The 17,899-nt window shown below is 56.6% G+C and overlaps 1 protein-coding gene across 1 annotated transcript; it reads left to right on the top strand.

Moving 5' to 3' along the window:
• Window positions 1-11,744: 11,744 nt before the first annotated feature.
• Window positions 11,745-14,910, top strand: Islr (immunoglobulin superfamily containing leucine rich repeat). The gene is made up of 2 exons (XM_070042908.1): window positions 11,745-12,071; window positions 13,037-14,910. The coding sequence occupies exon 2, from the start codon at window positions 13,042-13,044 to the stop codon at window positions 14,332-14,334; it is 1,293 nt and encodes a 430-aa protein (XP_069899009.1). The 5' UTR covers window positions 11,745-12,071; window positions 13,037-13,041; the 3' UTR covers window positions 14,335-14,910.
• Window positions 14,911-17,899: the final 2,989 nt, after the last annotated feature.

The following is a 17,899-nucleotide window of genomic DNA, read 5'->3' as shown; positions in this document are numbered from 1 at the left end:
TTCTGTGTATGTGTCACTGAGGAATCGAACCCAGGGCTTCATGCATGCTAGACAAGCACTCTACCACTGAGCCACCTTCCCAGCCCTCTATTCTGTGTGTGTGTGTGTGTGTGTGTGTGTGTGTGTGTGTGTGTGTGTGTGTGTGTGCACATGCTCTCATTGAGGACATGGTCAGAAAATGTGACTGCATGTGCCTTGGACTGGGAGCATGGGGTCAGGAGCAGATTCTCTGAGCTACAGAAACCAGATGCCTGGCCGTGGCCTTGAATTCTACTAGAAAGCCCAGTGTGGAGAGGGCTCTGCACACACAGATGTTCTCTAACGTCAGTTGGGATGAGAATGATCACGAGTGTGTGCACGCGCACATGTGTACACACTGGTACTAGGAATTGAACTTAGGGCTTGCGTTCTGTCTCAGCTTTTTTTCCTTCAAGGCTGGTGTTCTACCACTTAAGTGACAGATCCACTCCGGCTTTTTCATGGTTAATTGGAGATAAGAGCCTCATAGACTTTCCTGCTTCGGCCTGACTTGGAACTGTGATCCTCAGATCTCAGCCTCCTGTGTAGCAGGGGTTAGCTATCAACTCCTAGCTTGTTGGAGCTCTCTCTCTCTCTCTCTCTCTCTCTCTCTCTCTCTCTCTCTCTCTCTCTCTCTCTCTCTCTCTCTCTCTCTCTCTCCTTTCTTCCTTTCCTTTCTTTTTCTTTTTTAAATGCCAGTCCTGGGGCTTGAAGTTAGGGCCTTGGCACTGTCCCTGAGCTTTTTAATTCAAGGCTGACACTCTGCCATTTGAGCCACAGCTCCACTTCCAGTTTTTTTAGTGCTTAATTGGAGATGAGAGTTTCATGGACGTTCCTGCCTGGTCTGGTTTCTAACCTCCATCCTCAGATCTCAGCCTCCTGAGTAGCTAGGATTATAGCCATGAACCATGGCACCTGGCTGCTCTCTCCCTCCCTCCTTCCCTCCTTCCCTTCCTCCCTTCCCTCCTTTCCTATTGGATCTTGAACCTCAGGGCTTCTCATTTGCTTAGCTTCCTTGCTCATGTCTGGCGCTCTACCACTTGAGCCAAGAGAACTGGAGATGGAATTTTTCCCAGGCTGGGCGTCAAACTTTGCCCCTCCAGTTCTCAGCCTCCTGCATGGCTGGGATTACAGGCATGAACCACCAACACCTGCTGGATGCTAATGTCTCTGAAATGAGTGGAAGCAGTTAGATGTTCAAACTGTTACTCCGTGATAGTGGCACACAGTGGAATTTCCTCCCCAGCTCACAGGTGGGGAGATGCTTTGGGGGGATAATGTGGGGGATGGAGCTGAGATTACTTTGCTCTTGAGGGGCTAGCACCAGAGCCCTCCAGACAAAGAGGAGCTGCTGTCTGCACAGGATGCGTGGCCTGAAGAATAAAACCTCAGCCATGGATGTGCTGGGCAGGGGAACCTGGGGTGGGGAGCATAGGTGCATCCTGGAGGGCAGACCAAGCCCACATAGCAAGACTCCATGCCCAGGCTTGGCGCCAAGCCCTTAAACAACCAAGTCTCACCCAACAAAGACTTCTATCCTATCTGTCTACAACCTGAAGGTACCAACAAGACAAATTCTGACAGAAAACCGGTAATGGAGCAGGCAGGGCCACTGCAGTGCGAATGTGTCAATTCATTGATTGACTTTGAAACATCCCCCCACCCCCTACTCTACGTTCAACATCAAGATAGTTTGGTGTTGTGTTGTTTTTTTAACTCCACCTTAAGGCTCAAGAGGTTATATGTGGAAAAGGAAAGATCTGCCACGGAGGAGCACATGGAACAGATTGACTAATCACGTGTCTCGCCACATTAGCGTTTGGTTCAAAATACAGCCAGTATTCCTAATAAGACTCGCATGTATACTCCTAGCTGTTCAGGACACTGAGATCTGAGGATCAAGGTTCAAAGCCAGCCTAGGTAGGAAAGTCCATGAGACTCATCTGGAGGGGGGCGGGGTGTGAAAAAAACCAGAAGTGGAGTTGTGACTCAAGTGGAAGAGTGTCAGTCTTGGACCAAAAAACAAAACCCTCAAGGACAGTGCCCAGGTCCTGAGTTCAAGGTCCAGTGCTGACATACACATGTGTGCGCATATCACACACACACACACACACACACACACACACACACACACACACATACATACAGATGGTGCTAATAGTGTATGACTTGTTTGGCTGTGTGTGTATAAATTGGATAACTGAATTTAAGTCCTCATGGAATAAGGAGAATGAAAGTGCTTGTATTTTTTATCAACTGTTTATGGCTTAGACAAAGCCCCTTGTGGATTAGGAGTTAATTTGGTTTTGTCAAATTAGATGTATTTTCTCTTAGCAACAGGCTAACTGGTCTTTAAATTGAATCTAAAATAAAAGCCATTCGAGGCATCTAAACATTTGAGAGGGGAAAACTGCCATGATCACAGGAATTAGCGAGGAGGAACTTTATAAGAATCGATCTGTGTTGAAATGGGGAAATAATGGAATTGAAGAAGTAAGGGCCAAGCTGGGCTCACACCTGTAATCCTAGCTACTCAGGAGACTGAGATCTGAGGATTGCTATTTGAAGCTAGCCAGTTCAAAGTAAAAAGCTGAGAGACATTTATCTCCAATTACCCCTTCCCCAAGGTGGAAATGGAGCTGTAAGTCAAGGGGTAGAGCACCAGCCTTGAGCAAAAAAAAGAAGCTCAGGAACAGTGTCCAGGCCCTGAGTTCAAGCCCCAGAACCATCACAAAAATAAATGAGAATTAATGGCTAAATGCATTTTAGTAAAAGTAGCCTATTAACTATAGACTAAATAATCCCACAATTGCTGCTGCATGTTAATCTAAACAATAATAGCTAGCATTTATATTGAATTCTTATCATATTCCCAGCACAGATTATGGACTTTTTGTGTATTATTTCACTAGGTTTTTTTTTTTTTTTGGTCAGTCATGGGACTTGAACTCTGGGCCTGGGGGCTGTTCCTCAGCTCTTCAGCTCAAGGCGAGCATTCTACCACTTGAGTGACACCACTTCTGGTTTTCTGGTGGTTTACTGGAGAGAAGAGTCTCATGGACTTTCCTGCCTGGACTGGCTTTGAACTGTGATCCTCAGATCTCAGCCTCCTGAGTAGCTAGGATGACAGGCGTGAGCCACCAGCATGAGCTACGTAGGCCAAGGCCACAAGGACTCAGGGAATTTCAAGCTGTTTCTTGCGACCGTGTAGCACAAAGTTAGCTCAGACGGCCCTGCACTTCCAATGGAGAAGGAAAGGCCTCGGAAGGAAAGGGGAAGGGAACCAGGGGCTCAATGAGAGGCAGCCAGGGGATGGGTGGGCGCTGACAGACGGGACCCAGTTACTCCAGACGCTTTTCCTCTCCCTGGGGAATCTCCTGAATTATGTAAACACATGCTTTTACATTGGTGTGTGTGTGTGTGTGTGTGTGTGTGTGTGTGTGTGTGTGTGTGTGTGTGTGTGTGTGATTCCCGGTCTCACAGACTTTTCTGCCTAGGTCTGGCTTTGAATCACCATTCTCAGGTCTCAGCTGGGATTACAGGTGTGAGCCGCTGCTCCAGACTTTCTCTCACCTTCTTTTTCTTTTATCAGCTAGGCCCTGCTCTTCTGATGTCAGGTCAGGTCCGCCTGGGAAAATGCCTCCCCCTCCCACTTTGTTTTCCATGTGGGACTGCACCGGTCCTTTCCTAGAAGTCTCCATCCAGCAGCTGCTAACCCAGTGGGCAGTGGGCGGGTCCTCAGGCTTGGGAGTCACTTTCCCTTCCTGTGAGGTCACTTCCTAGACTGCCCTGGTCACGCCTCCTTTGGACTCGGGGAGACTCCCAGGCTCTGAGGTCACTTCCTCATCCACTGAGGTCACTTCCTGGACCAGTCCAGTCAGGCCTCCTTCTTCAGGTTCTGAGTTCACATCCTCCTCATCTCCTTCCCACCCTCTCCTTCCATGACCCCAGCCTCTCCAGGTGTTGGTGGCTATAGATACACTTCGTGTGGGCCAGTAGTTCGGATACCTCGAATAAAGTTTTCTGCCCAAGACCACGTGTGGCAGTGATGGTATAACTTTTTTTTTTTTGGCCAGTCCTGGGTCTTGAACTCAGGGCCTGAGCACGGAGCTTCTTTTGCTCAAGGCTAGCACTCTACCACTTGAGCCACAGCACCACTTCCAGCTTTTTCTGTACTGAGGAATCGAACCCAGGGCTTCATGCATACTAGGCAAGCACGCTACCACTGAGCCGCAGTCCCAGCCCTGTTATAAATATATAAATATATATATATTTTTTTCATATATATATATATATATGAAAAAATAAATCCCCATTTTCTGGCCTTTGTTCTTCAAGAGACAAAGAGATGCATCAATTCTGTTTCCTCATTTTTCTCTGGCAGTGGGACGGGCTTCAGGTTGAATTGGGCTGCATTTTACCCATCAGAAGAGAAGTAGGAAATAGAAAAGCAATCAGAGTCTCGGCGGGAGGGAGCCCCGGCCCGCAGGTCTGTCTGTTGGTGCGGGTGGAAACGATGGCTGTAGTCAGTAACCACTCATCATTCATCCACAGCATCGTTTGTGGGGTGCACCTGCTGTCCACAGACTCCTGTTTCTTTTTTACTCCTCCCCTGCCCCCCCCCCCCCGCCAGGACTAGGACTTGAACTCAGGGCCTTCAATGCTCACTTAGCTTTCTTCACTCCAGACTAGAACTCTACCACTTGAACCACAGCTCTACTTCCAGATTTTTGGTGGTTCATTGGAGATAAGGCTCACAGAATTTCCTTCCCCGGCTGGCTTCGAAATGCCATCCTCTGATTTCAGCCTCCTGAGTAGCTGGGATTGCAGGCCTGAGCCACTGGTGCCTGCCTGCTTTGCTTTGTCTCAGACTTTGGGCAGGCTTCTCCCTCTCCTTCACGCTCTGGAACTCTTAGGCCAGCAAGCCCTGAGCAAGCACAAGGGGAATGTGGAATGTGACCCCTTATCAGTTTCTGGGAATGGCTGACCACAGCCAGCAATTTCCTGCCAGGCCCCAAGTGTCCTTTTCCTGGCTGCCCAGCCTCCCTCCAGATTTCCCCATGTCTGTTCATCCTGTCCTTCACCCTAGACAACTGAACCTTGTTCCTCTTGATTCTGAGACATTTATAGACTTTCTTTCTTTCCTTCCTTTCTTCTTCCTTCCTTCTTCCTTTGTTCCTTCCTTCTTCCTTTGTTCCTTCCTTCCTTCCTTCCTTCCTTTCTTTCTTTCTTTCTTTCTTTCTTTCTTTCTTTCTTTCTTTCTTTCTTTCTTTCTTTCTTTCTTTCTTTCTTTCTTTCTTTCTTTCTTTCTTTCCCAGTCCTGTGGCTTAAATTCAGGGTCTGGGTGCTGTCCCTGCGCTCTTCAGCTCAAGGCTAGCACTCTATCACTTGAGCCATAGTGCCACTTCCAGTTTTCTAGTGATTAATTGGAGATAAGGGTCTCACGAACTTTCCTGCCTGGGCTGGCTTTGAACTGAGATCCTCAGATCTCAGCCTCCTGCATAGCTAGGATGACAGGCGTGAGCCCCAACGCCTGGCTTCTTGAGGTATTCTTATGGTCTGATTTTCTTTTTTACTCTCATTAAGAAATTATTAAGATCTGCTTCTAGCTCGGTACAGGTGGCTCACGCCTGTCATCCTAGCTACTCAGGAGGCTGCGATCTGAGGATCACAGTTCAAAGCCAGCCCAGGCAAGAAAGTCCATGAGACTCTTATCTCCAATGAACCACCAGAAAACCGGAAGTGGCGCTGTGGCTCAAGTGGTAGAGCGCTCACTGAGGAACAGCATCCAGGCCCAGAGTTCAAGCCCCACGACCTACCAAAAGAAAAAAAGTCTATAATATCTATATAAAAAAATCAAGATGCCAGGACCAAGGCCCAGTCCCCTCATCCCACCCCGCTCTGGTTAGGATTTGGCTACAGGCAATGTTCCCATTGACATGGGTTTATCACCAGTGGCTAAGGAGTCTGGAAACTTTTCCCTGAAAGTGCTGGAGGGGCTATGGTGGCTCATGTCTGCAATCCCAGCTACTCAGGAGGCTGAAATCTGAGGATCGAGGTCTGAAGCCAGCCCAGGCAGGAAAGTCCTTGAGACTTTTAAGTCCAATGAACCAGCAAAAAACTGGAAGTGGTGCTGTGGCTCAAGTGGTAAAGCACAAGCCTTGAGCACAAGAGCTCAGGGATAGCGCCCAGGCCCTGAGTTCAAGGCTCAAGACTGTCACCCCTCCCCCCAAAGAAGAAGAAGATGGTGTAAGATAACCTAGCGAAGCACAGTGCCAGTGGCTCGTACCCATTATCCTAGCTACTCAGGAGGCTGAGATCTAAGGATCGCAGTTCAAAGCCAGCCTGGGCAAGAAAATCTGAGAGACTCTTAGCTCCTATTAACCACCCAGAAAAACTGGAAGTGGTGCTGTGGCTCAACGTGGTAGAGAGCTAGCCTTGAGTGGCAAAGAGCTCAGGGACAGCACTCAGGCCCTGAGTTCAAGCCCCACCACCAACAGAAGGAAGAAAGAAGAAAGAAAGAAAGAAAGTCCGGTGAGAGCCGTTAAATAATAGAGGGTTGGGGGATGGGGAAAGAGGAGAGCAAGGGAGAGCGTCGTTGGGGGTGGGGGGACTAAAATATAATAGATGCGCATGTGCAATAACCTTCGTGCAAATTAACACCCACACAAAGGGATGTCAGGGAAGTAGACAGGCTCAGTTGGAGGGGGGGCACCCGCCTTGGAGGGAGGGCTGGCCGGGGGTGATGGGGAGGGAGGGCTCAGGAGGAAGAGATGCCAAATATGGTGGCTTTTCTTCTTCTTTTTGTTTGGCATGTGTGCAAATAACAACCTGTTGCGGTGGTTTCTTGGCCGGGCAGGGGGGAGGCGGGGAGAGAAGGGAAGGGTGAGGGGGTGTGAGGGGGTGCCTTGTATGAATGCAAATGTCACTGTGAACCTCTTCCTCCTTTGTCCCACGAAGATGAGCTCCTAAAATAAATTAAAAAAAATTAAAAACGCTTGGAAAAGCAATTCCTGGGGAGCTGTTTTGATGGACAGCCACAACTGCTCCCCGAGGCCCGGAGACAAAAGGAAACGAGGCACGAAAGAATTCCTGCCATGAAATCAAAGAAGGGGGGACAGGTGTTAAAAGGCCCCCCAGGGGACAGGAGTGACATGGGGAACATTCTGGATAAACAGGAGGCTCTAGCTGAGCAACCAGCATCTTGGGGATCACTACCTGCTTCTCTCCCCTCCCCCAGGCTCACCCCAGAACCCGAAAATTCTCTTGTTAAGTGTTGTTTCAAAAGGGGGAAAGAAAGAAAAAAAAAGATGTGAGGGAAAGAACTCCTGTGCCAAGGCCTCTTTTGGTTTTGGGGGGGCTTGTTTGTTTCGTGCCGGCCTTGGGGTTTGAACTCCAGGCCTGGGTTTTGTTCCTTAGCTTTATTTACACCAGGGCTGGTGCTCTACCATTTGAGCCACAGCTCTACTTGCAGCTTTTTGGTGGTTCATGGGAGAGGAAGGGTCTCATGGACTTTCCTGCCTCTGCTGGCCTCTAATCGCAATCCTCCGATCTCAGCCTCCCAGCAGGAAGGACTTGGAAGCTTCACATAGACTCTGAACTCCAGCCTCATTTTGGGTCCTACAAGTGAGAGCTTTGGGAGTTTTTAAAGGCCTCAGGGTTGCTGGATAAAAAGAAAGAAAGAAGCCACTGATGGGTCTATCCAGTGAGTAATTAAGGAAAGTGGGTGCTTTTTTGGCAGCCACCTGCGCGAGGATTTGTACACAAAGCCCGGTTATTTTTTAATCTTCACGGAGACACATTATATGTTTGACAATGAGAATAAAGAAAGCAATTACGAGCTCCAGGAAAATCAAAAGCTATACAAAAAAAAAAAAAGCCATGACACATCTATAAAGCCAATGATACGTGGCACACCCCTGGGCAAGAAATAGTAAATACAAAAACCCCAATGCCTTCGACCTTGAGGCTAGGCAATGCTTCTGTCTCTCAGGCCTAGATCTGGAGGGAAAGAAATAAAAACCTTTGCATATGCTTTGGCTCAGCCGGGGTAGGGAATGGAGCTCACCCACATTTTTTTATTGATGCCCTTTAACTTTTAGAGGCAATCCATGCATAACACGCCATCATCCAAATGATGATGACTTCCAGGACCATATACACATAGTATCATCTTTGAAAATATAAAAGTTAGACTATGAAAGATTGAAGTTGTCAAGCAGAGAAGCGAAAAAAGAAGGAGGAGGAGAGAGGAGGAAGAGAGGAGGAGGAGGAGGAGGAGGAGGGAAAAAGGATTAAGTTTCTCCTCTTTAGAAGAGGGATTTCATTAGATCGTATCTCCACTGTACCCAGCAGGAAGGAAGATGGACTATTTACAGCTAAAATGGAACCCACAGGCCGGCGCCAGAGGTTCACGACTGTAATCCTAGCTGTTCGGGGAGCTAAGACCTGAGGATCATGGTTCAGAGCCAATCTGGGCAGGAACGTGTTTGAGACTTATTTTCAATGAACCACAAAAGCCAAAGCCAAAGTGGAGCTGTGGTTCAAGTGGTAGAGCGCTGGCCTGGAGTGCAAACGCTGAGGAATAGCACCCAGGCTCTGGGTTCGAGCCCCAGCACCGACCCACCTCCCCCCTTCCCCCCCCAAAAGGAAACTGGAAAAATCTCATCACTTGCTGGTCTGCAGATCCTCTGATGTCTCTCTGTCACTCACGTGTGCAAACACACTCACGCGGCCGCTGCAGGCCCGCTGCCCGTGTGTCCGTGGTCCCACTCCGGCTGGGCCCTCTGTGGGTTTGCTCTTCCTGGCTGCCCTTGACCCCGCTTTTGCCCTCCTTCTCCAGGGTGCTGGGCCTCGTCCATCCTCCCTCCGCTGCCCTTCTCTCCAGCTCCTCCTCCTCACCCCCATCATTGTAATTTCCTTCCAGGAAAAGCTGATATGGCAGTGAGATGCCAGCTGCCCTGCTCCCACCCCCAGTCCTCCCCCTGCCTCCCTGCTCCTCCCCCTCCCTCCCTGCTCCTTCCCCTGCCTCCCTCCTTAGTCCTCCCCCTCCCCCCTGCTCCTCCCCCTCCCTCCCTGCTCCTCCCCCTGCCTCCCTCCTTAGTCCTCCCCCTCCCCCCTGCTCCTCCCCCTGCCTCCCTCCCTGCTCCTCCCCCTCCCCCCTGCTCCTCCCCCTGCCTCCCTCCCTGCTCCTCCCCCTCCCCCCTGCTCCTCCCCCTGCCTCCCTCCCTGCTCCTCCCCCTCCTCCCTGCTCCTCCCCTGCCCCCTCCCTGCTCCTCCTCCAGCCTCCCTCCCTGATCCTCCCCTTGGTCCTCCCCCTGCCTCCCTCCCCAGTCCTCCCCATCCCCCCTGCTCCTCCCCCTGCCCCCCCCCCGCCCTGCTCCTCCCCCTCCCTCCCTCCCTGCTCCTCCCCTGCTTCCTCCCCCTCCCTCCCTCCCTGCTCCTCCCCTGCCTCCTTCCCTAGTCCTCCCCCTGCTCCTCCCCTGCCTCCCTCCCTGCTCCTCCCCTCCCTCCCTGCTCCTCGCCTCCCTCCCTGTTCCTCCCCCTCCCTCCCTCCCTGCTCCTCCTCTGCCCCCTCCCTGCTCCTCCTCTGCCCCCTCCCTGCTCCTCCCCTGTCCCCCTCCCTCCCTGCTCCTCCCCTGCCCCCCTCCCTGCTCCTCCCCTGCCTCCCTCCCTGCTCCTCCCCTGCCTCCCCTCCCTGCTCCTCCCCTGCCCCCCTCCCTGCTCCTCCCCTGCCCCCTCCCTGCTCCTCCCCTGTCCCCCTCCCTCCCTGCTCCTCCCCTGCCCCCCTCCCTGCTCCTCCCCTGCCTCCCTCCCTGCTCCTCCCCTGCCCCCCTCCCTGCTCCTCCCCTGCCCCCCTCCCTGCTCCTCCCCTGCCTCCCTCCCTGCTCCTCCCCTGCCCCCCTCCCTGCTCCTCCCCCTGCCTCCCTCCCTGCTCCTCCCCTGCCTCCTTCCCTGCTCCTCCCCCTCCCTCCCTGCTCCTCCCCCTGCCCCCCCTCCCTGCTCCTCCCCCTGCCCCCCCTCCCTGCTCCTCCCCTGCCCCCTCCCTGCTCCTCCCCTGCCCCCCTCCCTGCTCCTCCCCTGCCTCCCTCCCTGCTCCTCCCCTGTCCCCCTCCCTGCTCCTCCCCTGTCCCCCTCCCCGCTCCTCCCCCTCCCTCCCTGCTCCTCCCCTGTTCCCCTCCCTGCTCCTCCCCCTCCCTCCCTGCTCCTCCCCCTCCCTCCCTGCTCCTCCCCTGCCCCCCTCCCTGCTCCTCCCCTGCCTCCCTCCCTGCTCCTCCCCCTGCTCCTCCCCTGCTCCTCCCCTGTCCCCCTCCCTGCTCCTCCCCCTCCCCTGCCTCCCTCCCTAATCCTCCCCCTGCTCCTCCCCCTCCCTCCCTTCCTGCTCCTCCCCCTGCCTCCCTCCCTGCTCCTCCCCTGCCTCCTTCCCTAGTCCTCCCCCTGCTCCTCCCCTGCCTCCCTCCCTGCTCCTCCCCCTCCCTCCCTGCTCCTCCCCCTGCCCCCCTCCCTGCTCCTCCCCTGCCTCCCTCCCTGCTCCTCCCCCTGCTCCTCCCCTGCCTCCCTCCCTGCTCCTCCCCTGCCTCCCTCCCTGCTCCTCCCCTGCCTCCCTCCCTGCTCCTCCCCTGCCTCCCTCCCTGCTCCTCCCCCTGCTCCTCCCCTGTCCCCCTCCCTGCTCCTCCCCTGCCTCCCTCCCTGCTCCTCCCCTGCCTCCCTCCCCGCTCTTCCCCTGCCTCCCTCCCTGCTCCTCCCCTGCCTCCCTCCCTGCTCCTCCCCTGCCTCCCTCCCTGCTCCTCCCCGGCCTCCCTCCCTGCTCCTCCCCTGCCTCCCTCCCCGCTCTTCCCCTGCCTCCCTCCCTGCTCCTCCCCTGCCTCCCTCCCTGCTCCTCCCCTGCCTCCCTCCCCGCTCTTCCCCTGCCTCCCTCCCTGCTCCTCCCCTGCCTCCCTCCCTGCTCCTCCCCTGCCTCCCTCCCCGCTCTTCCCCTGCCTCCCTCCCTGCTCCTCCCCCTGCTCCTCCCCTGCTCCTCCCCTGCCTCCCTCCCTGCTCCTCCCCTGCCTCCCTCCCTGCTCCTCCCCTGCCTCCCTCCCTGCTCCTCCCCTGCCTCCCTCCCTGCTCCTCCCCTGCCTCCCTCCCTGCTCCTCCCCTGCCTCCCTCCCCGCTCTTCCCCTGCCTCCCTCCCTGCCCGTCCCCGGCCTCCTTGCCCCCCCCAGTGTGGGGCGGGGGCTCCCTGGACTGCTGCAGGGCTCAGCTCAGGAAGCAGAATGTGTTTGCTTAAGGCGCACAGGGAACATTTTGGCTCCCACCGCGGGGTTAGAGCCAGCGGTTCGCAGACTTGGGGCCTTCTCAGATTTTCCCGGAGACACCCCGCCACTCCCCCCACACCCACAGACAGACAGACAGACAGACACGCCGGCTGCCCCCCCCAAATGCAAGCAGGGTCTCCTACCCACAGCTGCCTAACGCTCACAAAGCCCCCCCCAAACCCTGCCCGAGCGCCCCTCGGCGGGGTGGGGAGCCAGACCTCACCCTCGCCCAGCTCTCCTGGCTGGAGGGAGACTAGAAGTTTCTCACTTTGCAGGAGATCCAGTTTCTCCCCCTCCCCCACCGCCCCCTCTGGCCTCATCTCCTCTTGGGTCTTGTCCAGACTGTTGCTGTGTCTTTAAGGAAGTTGACGCTGGAGAGGAGAGAGGAGAGGAGGAGGAGAGAGAGAGAGAGAGAGAGAGAGAGAGAGAGAGAGAGAGAGAGAGAGAGAGAGAGAGAGAGAGAACACAACCTAAGAAAACTTTGGCCTCTTCCCCCTTCCAAGTTTGCTGGTGTCCCTTATGAAACACGGGCCACAGCTTTTACAGAACAGCTCCATTTTCCCCCTTTTTTTCTAGAAGGCAGCGGCCCGCCATCTGGCTTCCCCCCCACGGCCCCCCCTGTCTGGACAGGGTGGGCACCAGGCTGCCCCGTCCACCCCCACCTCACCCTGCCTTGGCCTCCCGGGGCCTTGCGAACTTTCTGGGCAATCTGATTCCTTGTGGCTTCTTTGGCTGAGGAAGAAGAGCATTTTGGAGGTAAGGAAGGGAGGCAGCGGAGGCCAGGGCTGGGGGGGTGGAGGCCCGGTGGCGGAGGCCATGGAGAAGGGTGGTGGGTCAAACCTGGGCCTTTGGGACACTTGGGGCAGCAGCTGTCTGGGTTGGCCAGCCTGCTAACACCCCAGCTTTATTAGGGTTCCTCTCTGGCTCCCCCAGTCAGCTGAGAGGCCCTGGAGGGTTGATTTAGGCAGCTGCTTGACCAGCATCAGCCAGGCTGCCATGCTTCAGAAAGGGCCTGGTGTCTGCTGCGGTCAAGGCCGGGGAGTGGAGGGGGCGGAGGTGGTACAAGGGGCCCTGTGTGGGCAGGACAGGGCAGAGCCAACCCCTAGGGGCCTGGGGGAGGGCAGGAGAGAGGGACAGGGAGCACTGGGGGAGGGGGCGGCTGGAATACAGATGGCCAGTTGTAAAGTCGGGGGGGGGGTGGGGAGAGCAGCCCCCCCCAGAGGAGAAGCTGGATCTTCTGCCATCCTGTCTTCACCCTGCCTGGCAAGTTTAGGCTCCTCCTCTGGGCCTCAGTTTCTCCCCTCCCCCTCCTTTTATTTTGTGCTGGTCATGGGGCTTGAACTCAGGACCTGGGCGCTGTCCCTGAGCTCTCTTGCTCAAGGTTGGCACTCTACCGCTGGAGCCACAGCGCCACTTCCGGTTTTCTAGTGGTTTATTTATTGGAGATCAGAGTCTCACGGACTTTCCTGCCTGCGCTGGCTTTGAACCGTGATCCTCAGATCTCAGTGTCTTGAGTAGCTAGGATGACAGACATCAGTTTCCCCTTCTGCAGGGTGGAGATGGGGGGCCTGGGTGATGTGGGGGTCATGAGGGAGCAGAGCTAATTGTTGAGCACCAGAGTTTGGGGGTGTGTGTGTGGGGGGGGTCCTGGGAGAGACACGAGCCTTCAGTAGCTGTGGATCCTCCAGTTGATCTCGGTGGTCTGTTCATCCTTCTGGAAGGTACCATGCCTGAGCTTTGTCTCGTCTGTTGGGCGCTCCTCCTGGGCCTGGCACAGGCCTGTCCAGAGGCCTGCGACTGTGGAGAGAAATATGGCTTCCAGATCGCCGACTGCGCCTACCGAGATCTGGAGGCCGTGCCGCCGGGCTTCCCAGCCAACGTGACCACCCTGAGCCTGTCGGCCAATCGGCTGCCCGCGCTGCCGGGGGGCGCGTTCCGGGAGGCGCCGCTGCTGCAGTCCCTGTGGCTGGCCCACAACCAGATCCGCGTGGTGGCCGCCGGCGCCCTGGCCCCCCTGGGTCACCTGAAGAGCCTGGATCTCAGCCACAACCTCATCTCGGACTTCGCGTGGGCCGACCTGCACGCTCTGCACGCTCTGCAGCTGCTCAAGATGGACAGCAACGAGCTGGACTTCATCCCCCGCGATGCCTTCCGCAGCCTGGGCGCCCTGCGCTCGCTGCAGCTCAACCACAACCGTCTGCACACGCTGGCCGAGGGCACCTTCGCGCCCCTGGCCGCGCTCTCCCACCTGCAGATCAACGACAACCCCTTTGACTGCACCTGTGGCATCCTGTGGTTTAAGGCCTGGGCGCTGGCCACGGCCGTGTCCATCCCCGAACGCGACAACATCGCCTGCAGCTCCCCGCACGTGCTCAAGGGCACCCCGCTGGGCCGCCTGCCCCCCCTGCCCTGCTCCGCCCCGTCCGTCCAGCTCAGCTACCAGCCCAGCCAGGACGGGGCCGAGCTGCGGCCGGGCTTTGTGCTGGCCCTGCACTGTGACGTGGATGGTCAGCCGGCCCCTCAGCTCCGATGGCACATCCAGACCCCGCGGGGCTCCGTGGAGATCGCCAGCCCCAACGTGGACGCCGATGGACGTGTCCTGCCCAGCGCCCTGGCGGCCGACGGCCAGCCCCGCTTCCAGGCCTTTGCCAACGGCAGCCTGCTCATCCCTGACTTCGGCAAGCTGGAGGAGGGTACCTATAGCTGCTTGGCCACCAACGAGCTGGGCAGCGCCGAGAGCTCGGTGAACGTGGCCCTGGCCACCCCGGGCGAGGGGGGTGAGGACGCTTTGGGGCGCAGGTTTAATGGCAAAGCGGTGGAAGGCAAGGGCTGCTACACCGTGGATAATGAGGTTCAGCCGTCCGGGCCTGAGGACAACGTAGTCATCATCTACCTCAGCAGGGCCGGGACCCCCGAGGCTGCTGTGGTCAAAGCGGGGGGCCCTGAGCAACGGCTCCCCGGCCTGCTCTGGCTGGCCCAAAGCCTGCTCCTCCTCTTCCTCACCTGCACCTGCTTCTAGCCCCGCCCCCTCCCCCCAGGCAGGCCTCCCGCACTCTAGTAAGGGCCACTAGGGCTGGAGTGGGCTCTGCATTCTCCTACCTCCCCTTCCGAACTCTTCTGGAACACACACCCCAACCCGTGCACCCGCTCAGAGCTAGTGACTGTGTCAGGGTGCAAATTCGCTGCTGCTGCTGTTGTTGCCACTGCCGCCAGCATAACCCAGGGCCCCGCCTCTCACTGGGCAGCATGCTAACAAGGGTGATGTCCTAACTTGATGGAAGGCTGGATGTCTGGGGCCTGCAGGGGTGTGGCCAGGAGGGAAGGATGCAGGGAACACAGGAAGGAGAAGAGGGCGAAGGCGGTGGGGACAAGAGGGTCCGCAAGGCTGATCCCTGGCTGGTGATTTCTGACCAAGACTTGGGGCTCCTGGAAGGCCGGGCCTCCTTCTCCGGCCACCCTAGCTCCCCCAGCCTTTGCCCTCCACCCTGGACACCTGCCCTTCTTTTCTCTACAAATACACACGCATCTGTAGCCGGTCCCTCTGTTCCCATCAGCCTGTTGGTGGCAGAGAAATAAACATTTCTAAGGTTATCCACCCATGTCTGTTGGCATGTGTGTGCACGCACACGCGTGTGTACATGAGGGCATGCATGTGCCAGCCCTGGGGCTTGAACTCAGGGCTCTGCTATTGTTTAACATTTTTGCCCAAGGCTGGTGCTCTACCCCTGGAGCCACAGCTCCACTCACAGTTTTTTTTTTTTTTTTTTTGTCAGTCAAGGAGCTTGAACTCTGGGCCTGGGCACAGTCCCTGAGCTCCCCACCTCAATGTTCACTTTGAGATGCAGCACCACTTCCGGTTTTCTAGTGCTTCATTAGAGAGAAGAGTCTCATGGCCTTTCCTGCCCAGGCTGGCTTTGGACCTCGATCCTCAGATCTCAGCCTCCTGAGTAGCTGGGATGACAGGCGTGAGCCACCAGCTCCCGGCTCACTCTGTTGGTTTTCTGTCCTTATTGAGGATAGCCGGGAATGGCCGCACAGGACAGCTGTGCCCATGCCTGGCCAGGTCGTGGGGGGGGACACAGGAAGCCTCTTCAGGTGGAGGGGGAGGGTGGGTCAGCCGTGGGGCTGGGCCTCCACGCATGCGCCGAGTGGCAGACATTTCCCTTCTCCAAAACCAGCCCACAGGGCCCAGGGGAAGGGAGGCTGTCCACATTCCAGAGTCTTCCATGAGGGTCCCTGGTGATGCGGGGCGGTGCTCTGTGGCCGTGCTGGCCTTGGGGGGTGGTGCATGGGAATGGAGTGAGACCAGGAGAGCCCCCCACCCCCGGCCCTGGTCTGCTGCTGTAACGCTAGGAGAGTGAAGGAATGGAGGGACGGAGGAAGGAAGGCCAGGAGACACAAGCAGGGGAGAGGCTGAGGGCAGGAGAGGCGGGAAGGAAGGAGGGGGGAGGGACCATGTTGGGGGGGGGAGAGAGAGAGAGTGTGTCTAGGATAGGACTGCAGATGCCTGGGAGAATCCCCCCCCCCCGCATCCCGGGGCTCTGATGCAGATCGGTTGTGGGGGACAGCCAGCCCCCCGCCTGCAGCGTCTCAGATGGGGTACAGAACCTGTGCAGAGCCAGGGGCAGCCCCGAAATCATGCGTATTCACAGAGGGAGGGCAGCATCCAGAGGTGAGGCTCAGCATGTCTGCATGGGGCCCAGGACTGCTGAGCTCAGCGAGGAGGGAGGGGCACCCCGCCCAGAGCCCGGGCCAGCAGCTGTGAGCCCTGGCGGCTGGCCAGCCCGGCCCGACCCTCTGGGCTACACACCCCCTCCCCCCCCTCCACCAGTTCCTTCTCCCCCCCCCCCCCCCGCCCTCCAGCATAAAAGCAGAACAGGATGGAGTCAGTGCAGCACACGAGTTGTGTCCTGAGTGGACCAGTGTCTCCCTGGTGGCAGTCTCCTGTAAGTTCCTCTGTGGACCACCTCGCCCCCGTCTGCATTTGACTAAGTAGGTCTGAGACGCGCCTCCCACATCGCCTCCTCCAGGAAGCCTTCCCGGATGCCCACTTCCTTCTCTCACAGTGTGGACCTGCTGCCCTGCACAGCTCAGGGCATGCCAGGCCCGGCCTGACCACACCCCTGTGGGTCTCTGTCTCTCCGTGGGAAGGGCACAGGCGGAATCTGGACCCTCTTCCCTGTCTTCCCTGTGACCCTTCACGTTGCTTTCACCAGATCAGGCAGGTATTTTTCAGTGGGCTGTGGCAGGCGTGGAGGGGCCCTCTGCCTCCTTGGACAGCTTGGAAGGTGGGTTTGAGCTCTTTTTTTTTTTTGCTGCAGGTCCTGGGGCTTGAACTCAAAGCCTAAGCTCTGTCCCTGAGCTTCTTTTGCTCAAGGCTAGTGCTCTACCATTTGAACTACACCTCTACTTCTGGCGTTCTGGTGGTTAACGGAAGGAAAGGGTCTCACAGACTTTCCCAGCCTGGGCTGGCCTTGAACCACCATCTGCAGATCTCAGCCTCCTGAGGAGCTGGGATTATAGGCGTGAGCCACTGTGCCTAGCTTGGGCTCCCTGGCTTTGTGTGCACATGAGGCCCCATCAGTACAGGCAGGGTGGCCATCTTGTTTAGACATTTCTCGAGGGCCTTAACCTTGATGTGGGGGGGCACTGTCCCTGCACCCCCCAACCTCAGGATGGGTCATACTGAGACCATCTCCCCATTTCACACCCCTCCCCAACCCCTCCACACACACTGTGATTGCAGCTAAGTCTCTGCCTTCAGCCATGCCGCCTCTCCCCTCATTCCCAAACTTTCCCCACCTCCCATCACGGCCCATTCTTTTTCTTTCTTCAAATCAGTTGTGGGGCTTGAATTCTGGGCCTGGGCACTGTCCCTGAGCTCTTTTGCTCAAGGCAAGCGCTCTACCACTTGAGCCACAGTGACACTTCCAGCTTTCTGGTGGTTCATTGGAGATAAGAGTCTCCTGGAGCCGGGTGCTGAGCTACTCAGGAGGCTGAGATCTGAAAATCATGGTTTGAGCCAGCCCAGGTGGGAAAGTCCATGAGACTTTTATCTCCAATGAACCACCAGAAAAACCAGAAGTGGCGCTGTGGCTCAAGTGGTAGAGCGCTCACCTTCAGCCGAAGAGCTCATGGACAGCACCAGACCCTGAGTTCAAACCCCACAACCGACAAAAAAAGAGTCTTTCCTGCCCTGATTTGACTCACAGTCCTCAGATCTCAGCCTGAGTAGCTAATATGACAGGCATGAGCCACCGGTGCTGGGTGCAGTCCAGTCTTTAAAATCCAGAGGTGCAACATCTGGTGACATTAGGATTTCAATCTTCACCATCCAAAATGGCATAGTGATGGATTCTCCCGGCCCCCCACCCATCCCAAGCCACCACGCAGCTGGAATACCCCCAGCCCACCCAAACCCCAGAAGCAGTGCGGGCTTACTGGTGATGGACAGAGTTCCTGTTTATTCTCCAGGGCGCATCAATCTTTTTCATGATCCCTAGGTACATTGCGAGAATGAAGGGCCAATCAGCCCAGTGTGTGCCCGCCCAGCCCCTCACTGGGGTGGGGGCCCCCCTGCCCTT

Source organism: Dipodomys merriami, unplaced genomic scaffold (assembly GCF_024711535.1).
Source record: "Dipodomys merriami isolate MVZ:Mamm:240054 unplaced genomic scaffold, mDipMer1.0.p SCAF_33, whole genome shotgun sequence".
Taxonomy (NCBI): Eukaryota; Metazoa; Chordata; class Mammalia; order Rodentia; family Heteromyidae; genus Dipodomys; species Dipodomys merriami.
This window is presented reverse-complemented; position numbering and strand designations above follow the sequence as displayed.